General features: G+C 39.4%; 1 protein-coding gene across 1 annotated transcript in view; it reads right to left on the reverse strand.

Moving 5' to 3' along the window:
• Positions 1–10,687, reverse strand: part of LOC102376729 (disks large homolog 2) — a 519,043-nt gene that overhangs the window by 27,998 nt on the left and 480,358 nt on the right. Inside the window, exon 13 of the mRNA XM_025214018.1 lies at positions 730–829. Coding sequence (XP_025069803.1) covers positions 730–829 — 100 coding nt within the window. The remainder of the gene's footprint in view (positions 1–729; positions 830–10,687) is intronic.

Genomic DNA, 10,687 nt, shown 5'->3' on the forward strand with positions numbered 1-10,687 from the left:
GAAATGAAATTCCCCCTGCATATACATTAAATTATTCGGGACTTCCAGAACATAAAATTAAGGTCAGCAGTGAGTGATCATTCTACTCAGAGGACTACATTTCCTAGGTTTTCTTAGTTTTGCAGTTTACAGTGAGGAACAAACCGCAATGAAAATAGAAAGCACCACTGAGTGAGGTTCTTAGCTTATGGCTAAAACATCCAACAAAAGTGATCAGTGGTAATTAATATGGAAATTGCAGCCGCCTATACGAATTCCTGAAGGTTACAAGTATTACAAAAAGAGTACCTGAGTTGCTTTTTTTTTTTAAACCAAAAATAATTCTATATAATCATTTAATACCAATTGATGTAAGCTAATTTAGGCCAGTTCCAGATTAGAACACTTTAAGCTACAATTATATTTTAAGCGCCATCAAAAACAAAAGAAAACCAAACCAAAAAACAGACAAAGAAACAAGAAAGAAAAAGCCCAGCAAAATTTCAGGAGGGGAAGGAAATTATACATCAGCCAAAAGCCAAAGGCACTGCTTTATTCTTATTCTGAAAAGAACGGTTCAAGGGAAGGGAGCACCAGCTGGATCCAAACTGCAGTCATGCATTGGTCACAGTAGTAATACCTCGCCTGCCTGCCTTTGCTAGTTGTTTGCCTAGATGTGTGGGGTGCTGGTGTCATGCGTGTCACCCATTTTTGTGCTGCATGTGACATGGTCTCCAAGAGGTTACTTACGTTCTGGATCACTTGTTTCCTGCTCACTCTGCTCCTTGCTCTTGTAGAATGGGAATTTTCGTGAAAAGATGAAGTTCTTTTTACGCTTGTCATTGAATGACTGTGAAGGAGAAAAGGCATGGGGCAAAAACAGGGACGTCTAATTGTTGTCACACTCATGCTGACAAAACAACTAGTTTGTAAAAGTGGAGAGAACTGTAGTGACTCAAAATTGGTCCAAACCAAGTCACAAAGAATCACAAATGATTTTCACCAGGCACTGCAGCTTAAAAGGCAAAACGCCTTGCAGACTGGATCCATTTCATTACCGGGCTCAAAACACAATCTTTAGCTCCAGATTTTGGAACTCCCAAGCGTGGGCTCAGTCAGATAAAGGGTTTTGGTTGTGTTCATTGTAACAATTATAACAGGATTTGGATCCAGATCTGGTTGTGGATTCTGATCCCACTCCCTTTAATTTGGGGGTGTTTGAATCTAGGGTTTTGGTTTAGCCTTTTATAGGGCATGTGATTGCCTAAGCGCTGAGCATCTGCCACTCAAACTGAGGTCAGTGGGACTTGCAGGGGTCTCAGGATGCCTCAAGATCAGACAATGAGAACTTAATCGTAGTAAACAGTGCTCATAATTCATTCAGTGGCTAAAAGAAGCCATTGAATGGGGCTCGTGTTTCATTTTCAGTAGATACATGGATTCGACTCTGTGCCAATTAAAATGTATACTTTTTTGGCAGCTGTTTCAGCTTTCAAAATCAGTCTTATTTTTCTCCTTAATTTTGTAATTTATGAGGTATAATTCAATGACTCGTTCAAGCAAGTTAAAGGAAATGACTTTCATTTCAGTATGAGCTTCTACTCATTCATTAGTCTCCTGTGCATAGGCCTCCAGCTTTGTGTCATTTAGATATTGAATTCTACTGTTGTACAATACTTTATAACAAATTCAGAGGCATTGCCTGCCATCATTTGGCAAATGGAATATAAAACGAATAGGCATTTTTTGTTAGAAGAGATTTTATGTTTAAACAGAGCTGCAAGCATTCATAGCGTTACATTAAATGGTAGCAGGATATGGCCAGGAGGCATAAGAAGCCAATTACTTTTCATCACAATTAAGTAAATAATCCAGTGTCACTGGAACTGTCCCTGTGAATACATTGACCAAGATTTGGTCCTAATTATACAATGGAACAAGTTTAGGGTCTGATAATAGAATTTATTTGGTGTTAAATCCTGAAAAGAAGATGTGCCAAAAGAAGGTGTTCTGGAATAGAATACATTTTTGAAGGGTGTGAAGTTTTAACTACTTAAAAATCCTCTTCAAAATAGTTGTTCACTTGTGTCACAAAAGTTTCATGCCACTTTTACAGTTCAAGCATATTTAACTTTAGTAACTGAAAACAAAAGAAAAAAATACACACGAAAGAAAAAATGGGCCATGAATGTCTCCAAGTATGCACACATTCAGTTGGAAATTTATGCGTGTGTCATGCATGGGTAATACAGGGAGCATGCAAATTCAAAACAATGCAAATTTGAAATAGAGCCAGAGACTAAAAATATGGACATGAAGGACTGAAGTTGTTTGTAGGTGAAAACAAGGTCAAGCATGCAAATCACATCACTTAAATGACCTCCAGATTATAATGGAAATTAAAATGTGTTTTCTGCAATCATTTCTTTTATCTTTTCAAAGCAAGGCATGTAACATGTTAACATTTCCTGGATCATGAAAATGTTGCCTGTTATGATTATTCTGACATAATAATACTAAAGGCATCACGCTTTTAAAGGGAAAAATATATACAAAATAAAACCTAAAAAAGCAAAGTGGTCTAAAATGACAAGTATTTCATTACCAAATGCCTTTTCAGATTGGAATTAAAGGGAATGTTATTAAATTGATATATAAATAAGCTGTGGTTCATTTGAGGCATCATAACAATACACCATTATGGTTCGCATTTATAAATTATATTTTCTTTGAAAATAATTTTCTCAACAACCTAGAGCAAAAACTTCAAAACGTACATTTCAACCAGAAGTATATTTGTCTTGAAGGCTTTTCCACCATCTGACATAGCTCATATATTATACCATTATAAGCCTTGCTTCTGTGGCAATTTGAGGATTTTTTTTTTTGTTTGCTATTGTTTTGTTTCAATTCAGGAAAGCAAAAATCCATTTAATTAGTAATCAGAGAGAACAATATATTAATGGCTTTACTATTTATAAGTCATAGTCCTTAGAAAATGCACTCCTAAATAAAGCTGCCTCTTGATCTATTATTTTATTTATCCATGTATACAAAAATTCTCATCCAATAGTCTATAGCTATAGTCATGGAAATCATCACATATGGCACCATAATGTAATAATGTGAACTAGAACTAAAATGATAAACATTCATACAAACTTTATAAAGGCCTAAGCTGGATCTGATCCTACCAACTTGACTCAGATGAACAAGCATTGTTCAGCATTGCGAATGCTCAAGCCACTTAGATAAAAGGTAGGGAGAGATATGATCCTGGTCTCCCACCAAATAAATACAGTAATAAATGAGGTCCAGATCAGGATCCTTGTCGCTCCCCCACAGAATTTAACATCTAGAGGCTCGGTCCTGCAAACACTTAAGTAAGCAGTCCTCACAGGTTACATGAATGGCTGTTGGTCAGATGAGACTGGACATGAAAAAAGAAAGATAGCACCAGATGCAGGGGAGACAGGCTAAAACTTGAAGCTCTTTAAGATATTCTGGACCTGATTCTCATTTCTGCTTGGGTCTCTGTGAGCTGTTAAGGCATCATAGACAGACCACAGAATAAATGAGAGTCAAGTGTTTGCTGTTTCTCATCCTGGTGCCCAACTTGCAAATTCTGTTTCCAAGGGCCAAAACCGGGACTGATATTGCTGGCCTTACTCAGGCAAAATTCCCAAAGTCAATGGAAGAATGCCTTAAAAAGGACTGATGTATAAGACCCAGGATTTCTCCTGAGAAAAGCTTAAGAAGTAACCCTAACATTCTGCTTTCACTCAAGACATTTTGAGATCTGCTTTAGAAAATACAGACACTTATCTCCTTTTGAACAATGGATATTCTTTTTCCTCGGTCTACAGGGGCCACCACTAACCCATTAGAAACTATGGAATGAAAAATGCCAAATTATTTTCCTATCTGGCAGGTTTGTTATCAGACATCTGTGATATCTAAAGCAAATCAGATTTTGAATTCTTATATTGTACCCTTAATGCAATATAGCTGTAGCATATGAACGTAGATGACAAAACACTGCTTTCACAGAGGGAAAGTGAAGTATGCTGCTTTCAGTTTTCGTGATTTAGCAATTAGGCTTAAACCTTGCTCTCTGCCTCCCAGAAAAGATGCGCCTATAAGAAACACACTCTTGACTCTCCCTTCAATAAAAACCCCTTTGGTTTCCATTTGTGTTTAGCTGCTTTGGGTTTAATACCTTCCAGGTTGTGACAGACATTCAAATGATTGTGTCGAGCTAATACTCTGGTTTTTTTTTTTAATCCTAAAGAATTTCCCCCATTTTAATGTAAAATTGCATTTTATGATCAGTGAATCTTTTTCTAAGCGAAGCTGCAATACAAATAATTGGCAAATAAAGTATGAAACACATACATTTTAAGTAATATTTTGACATACCCATGCAAAGGGTAAACAGAAGAACTTTTTTTTTAGTTAGTAGAGGGAAACATCACACTCATCCCATTATTACTCTGGTGGCTGTACTCCAAGACTGATCACTGTGTTTTAGTAAAAAACATCTCCACTTAGCTAATAAATCACTCAGTCTCAAGCCTCTTTCTCATAATCTTTCTCTGTATCTTATTTGCATGATATTATTAGAGCCACAGGGGGTGCGTTTACATGTTCATTAATGAGCCATAATTACAGCACATTAAGTTTAGTACCTGTAATCACAGATACTAACTTTGTGTGTCACAATCAGTGCTACTGTGCATTAGTGCAGGCGCACGCTTTTTAAGTGACACGAATGGACAGTAGACTAATTCTACTAATTCTACTGTGCATTAGTGCATTAGCATGGTTTTTCATGCCATGCTAATGTACAGTAGAATTAATCTACTGTGCCGTTAGCGTCTCATGTAGATACACCCAGGATCATAAGAAAGTAGGGCTGCAAAGGATCTCATAAGGTCACCTAATCCAGGAGGAGGGGGTGGGGGTGTGTGCTTCAATGGTGTTGTTTTACCCCACCTCTTTTGATTTTTGCTCTACCCAAACTTTAAAACTAATGACTAAGAGGTACAGTGGCATTTTTCTACAGGCAGCGCTGAGAGAGTTAATTGACTTCGTGGCTCATTATCATCTCCCGAATTCCTGCTAATCTCTCTCCACTCCACAGATGTTAATGACTCTCCATCCTTTATCATGGTCTTGATGTTTCACTATTCAAACTTTCCTTTGTTCTGAAATTTTGCTCTGATGGCCATTCCTGATAATCTCTCTCTTCTATTTTACAGCCCTTCAGAGTGTTTTTAGCTCTAGCTGAAAACCTTTATTCAGGCATGGTAACATTAACCCAAGTTTAGAAAGGACAGACAGTGAAGTAATGGGGGCACTGTCAAAACACTCAGGAAGCTCTGTTTCTGCTTTTGATGTATCTGAATAGACACATCCATTTCACTATAATGACTACAGGACTAATGAAGCAGTATCTTTCGACTATTTTGACTATTTTTGCCTAGTTTGTTGTGTTTTTTTAACATTATATATAATTTAGCAAATCAGTGCACATTCCAATACTAATAGCTTTGATATTAAACTGAATAATGTAGTGTTAGCCCCCTGGCGTATTAGTAAATCTTCTAGCTTCTCTTTAACTGGTGAAAAATATATGTTGTGTTATATGTAATGATGTGCCATGCCATCTGCACCCGCTTTTAAAAATCCTAGATCTGCCCATGATTGGAGCACATAATACCAGTTTTCCCCACCACGTAATAACTCTACCTTGCCCTTAAAATGGGCCTTTCACATAAGAATTACTGGAAGTGCTTTATGAACACTAAGAGTGTGTCTACACTGGTGAAGGACCCTACCAGCAAGTGCTAAAGTGGATGTAATATAGCTGCTTTCATATGGTGCTCAGCTCATGGCAATAACCTCTGTCACCTGCACATACATGCTGTCAATCTGTCATGCCCTCAGTGCCTCACTATGGGGGCTAAATTTCATCTTGTGGAGTGGCATTGACTGCTTCACCATGACAGTCCTTTTATACAGAGCGTTAGGGGTGGGTGATGTGGGTGACTGCTCAGGGTGCTGTGGTTGGGGGGTGCCCCCACAGACACACAGCAATGCTTTCCCCCTGCTCTGCCCCATCCCAGCCCATCTCCACCCCTCACCTCCAGCTGCTGCTCAGGAGGAGCTGAGTCAGGCAGTGTGGGCAGCTCTGCCTCCCTGCCAGACTACGCCTCATGCCCCTGCCCGCCCGCCTCTGCCTGCAGTGCTGCTGACTTTGCAGGGCTGGGGGCAGCACCGGAGGGGGTGCTGGTGGGGAAGCGACAAAATACAAGTTCACCCTGGGCACCATTTTCCCTAAGGCTGGCTCTGCTTTTTTATTTCAGACATGTCCTAAGGCTAAAGAAAACCATCTAAAGAGAGCGTCTAGTGCAGTTATCTGGCCATAAAAGACTCAGATTCAACTTGTTCTCCATGATCCAATAGGACCTCTGTGCATCAGTTCCCAAATGAGAAGTGGGGATAATAGCATTTCCCTACCTCATAAAGGCAGTGGGAGGGTAAATGCATTGAAGGTATTCAGACATTTTAGTGATGAGAAATACACTAGGTAGAAGTCATATAGGAACTGGTTAAATTGCAATCCCCGTGGTATTTTTCTTGAGACACATATCGTGTCCTTCAGTCTGACCACACGGCCCGAGGCTGACTGGAGCTGTAGGCCCATCCAAACTTCTTGAAGTCTTTCATTTCAATAAAGAGAGAGGGACACTCTTATTTTATTCACTACTACTTAAAAGCCTCTCACTTATTGTCAAGAGTAACTGCAGTGGAAAAGCCCAGGCTATTGCTATTGCTTATTGGATTCTGCACCAGGATCTGTCCTGATAAGATAGACTGAACTTTGGGTTAGAACAGGTTCAGATCAAGATAAGTGGGCCTGTCTAGTTTTCCTGTGAACCTACAGAAAGCTTTGGACCTTGGGAACACAATAAAGACATATAAAAAGAATAAGCCAACCCCTCCCCCCACCCCACCTGCTTCTCAGCTTCATCAGGTAGAAGTAATTTTATTTAATATGTAGAAATATGTATTCTGTGGGGCTGTTTCTAAGATTTTCTTATATTTCCCTGAACATCTGTTTGGCAACAGATCAGCCAAAAGACCCTTTAATACCACTTATCACCCAGGAAAACTACTTTTAATGCCTAATAAAATAATAGACTCAGGGAAAAAATCATGTAAAATTGAGAGACTAATTATATCACGCAGCATGGGTTTATATAGGAGTAATTTTGTTAGACAACTGGACTACAACTTTTGATTCAATTAGAAAATGAGCAATAGAAGCCAGTGCAGCAGGGTGTCAGATATTTAGATTTCAGTACAGGATTCACTGGGTCATAAAGTTCTCCCATAACTCACCCATATTGGTTTAGATGTGAGCACTGTGAGACCAAAAACACATGCCCACCTGGTCTCAGGACTGAGTTATCCTCTCTGTATAAGCCACCTTCCAAACCAATGCCACGACCGTGCCAAAGTATGGTGCATTACACTAATGAACTCGAGGTTCGTTTGTGCATGTATCAAGGAGCCGCATATCAAACTGGAGGCACAAATTCATGGGGCCATTATTTAGGATTTATATTATGGCAGCTGTGTTATTATGCATGACTGTGTATTTAGAAGCCAGAGACCCCCTCTGCCATGTGCTGTAAAGGCCCACGACAAAGAGACAGTTCCTGCCATGAGGAGTTTATTGCTATGTGTAAGATGACTGACAACAGGTTTATTTAGTAGTGTAGATCAGGACAAGCTGGCTGATTAAATTTGCAGCAGCCACAAGTTCGGGAGGTGTTGCAAGTGCCATCATGGGTGGGGAGATAATATGAGTTAGAGTGGTTGGGAGATGACAAAATGGGAGATTTGCCTTGGAAAAATGCAAATTAATTTGCTTAAGGAGAAATAATTCAAACTAGAAACAAACAAGGGGTAGGAGGAGGAAGAGACCTGGGGGCAACAGATTTAGGTCTGAGTTTATTAAGCTTTACACAGAAAAAGGCTGGGATTATTTTGGGTTGCATAGTCAGAGGAATTGCATATCACAAAGCGAAGTGTGATCAGGGGGAGGCATTCCCTTCCTGAAAAGCTATGGCACAAGTGCCTGGCACCTTGTATTCAGTTTGGGACTCATGTTACCAAAAAGACACTGAGAAACTCCAGGACATTCCGCATCTGGTGAAGAAGATTGTTGCCCATGAAAGCTCATGCATCTCTGAAGCATCTCTCAGTCTCTCAATTCAGCTTAAGGCAATAAATATCATCTGAGGCTGGAGAAACTGATGAGAGAATAGATTTAAAAGCTAAGTGCACTGTCCTGCAACTGTTCACAAAACTCCATGCAAGTGAGTATGTCACCAGCACTCAGTAGGTTTACTCATCACTGGGCTCGTCTACACAAGACGCTAACTGCGCAGTAGTCTAATAGCCCTGTGCAGTAGCATGTCAGCCAAAAACAATGCTAATACGCTACTGCGCAGTAGTATTAGGCTACTGCACAGTAAGCATCACTAAAAACCCGTGTGCCAGCGCTGCTGCGCAGTAGCACAAGTTACTGCACATTGATTTAGTACTGGTGATCCACATACTAACCTTAATGCACAATAATTATGGCAAATTAATGAACATGTAGATGCACCCTATGTAACCTTATATTGAGTCAGCGTTTGCAGAAATCAGGTTCTAAGTATGCAAACCCTAGATGAGTGAAAATTCAAGTAGAGGATCACCCAGGTGTCTTTGAAAGACATACACAATAAAAATGGAAAGGATTTATTCAACCTGGCAACACCAAAAGAAAAATGTAAGACAAAAATAAGAAAATTTAGGCTCAGTACATAGAAAAAAGCTCCTTGATCAGGAAGCAGAAAAGTCTCCTGCAAGGGAAGTGGAGAAACCTATTGTTTTGCACATTTAAAACAAACCTACTAATAATAAGTACCATGGGGAATAGTGCTGCATTTGCATGGGATAGAGAGGAAAGAATGAGATGACCTTTTCCAGCTCTAATTTCTAAGATTCTGTGACTAACGACCCATAGAGTCATCATAAAGTTGGACCACATTCCAGCCTAAACTGCAGATTAGACTGCCTGGGTGAGTGAACTAAGAAAGACAGTCACTTTGTAGTTCTCCCTCTGCCTGTCCTTTATGGTCTTCTCTAGCAATAAAAATTTTAATTGGCATTATTAAAAATGTGATTGTTGTTTTGGCAATATTGTGCCAAGTCAACTGGATAATTCATTTCAACAGAAAGAATTGGCTGGCTTCTCCTTACATTCCATGCTAGGTTATATTGCTGAGGTACTTGCCTGTTGTTCCATAATTATGAGTAATGAGTCTCCTTTGGCACAAAGCACCAGTAGTGGAAGTCTGCATGTAGCCAATGACAAAACCCTGGTGTCCTTATCACTTGCATGTGCCCATAGCACTTCACATTTGCTTCGTTATCTACTAGAACATTTTTTTTCATCTTGAGCTCTGGATTTTGGCTTTGGTGAGATATTTCTGAGGTCATTTTTATTAATTTCTCATGAACAGCAAAGCCTCGATTTGCAAGTGAATATTGGTTGTTCTTTAGCTTTCCAGTGAAGCTCCTGATTTTGATTTCCATTGCTTAGTATTTTCAATTAATCTGATCTGCTGGATAAAATATCTTTAGTTATCTGGGCTCTTTAAAAGAACTCCATTCTTCATTGTCTTGAACCTTACTACCATTGTGCTTGGAGGACTTGCCTTGTATGGGCCCTTGTACACAGGACGAATATCACTGCAATTTGTTACATAGCAAACTAAAATACATTGGATGTGTTTTACTTTGCTACATAAAATGTTAGTTAAATCAAAATACACTGCTGAAGGTGTACACTGTTATGAAATTTAATAGTAATATGTCATTACACATGTAAACTGTTACACAATTAAATCAGTAAAAAAGGGCAATTAAACCACTAAAAGGGATAATTTTGTCACATGTACAAGGGTCCTATGTGTTCAAACAACTCTGTGAGATGATAGGCAGTGCAGAAAAAGAATGATTGTGTAGGCAGAATAATTTAGAGAAGGAGCTTTAGGATCTTGCCTTTGTAAAATGCTGGCTGACAGGAAAGCCTAAAGACATAAGCATCAGACTAAATGGGCTTAACCTTTGGTCCTTCCAGTGTAGAGGAAGCAATGAATACTTCCACTTAAATATGAACGAAATTAAAGTTGCATGATTAAGTACTCAAATGAAGAGGAAAAGAGGAAAATTAAGTATTTCTGGGCACAGAGCTGGATTAATAAGCACTCTAAGCACATGCCAAGGGCCTGGCTTTGGGAGTAAGGGAATCAAAATGGGCACTCAGTTTTCAGCTAAAATATCTGTGTTTAGGCTTCAGAGCTGAAAATAAACAGCTTCAAAGCTTATTCTGGTCTCAAAGAGACAAAAAAAAAAGACCTTGCCTTAGTAGAATAACTAAGAGGAGGCAACTGGGTCACAACCCCAGAGGGTGATTTAAGGGGGCAGATTTTAGGCTAGACATTAGGAAGAACTTCTTCATGGTAAGGGTGGCCAGAATTTGGAATGGGCTTCCAAGGGAGATGGTGCTCTCCCCTACCTTGGGGGTCTTTTAGAGAAGACTGAATAAGCATCTGGCGGGGGTCATCTGACCCCAGCACTCTTT

Source organism: Alligator sinensis, unplaced genomic scaffold (genome assembly GCF_000455745.1).
Source record: "Alligator sinensis unplaced genomic scaffold, ASM45574v1 scaffold906_1, whole genome shotgun sequence".
NCBI classification, from domain to species: Eukaryota; Metazoa; Chordata; order Crocodylia; family Alligatoridae; genus Alligator; species Alligator sinensis.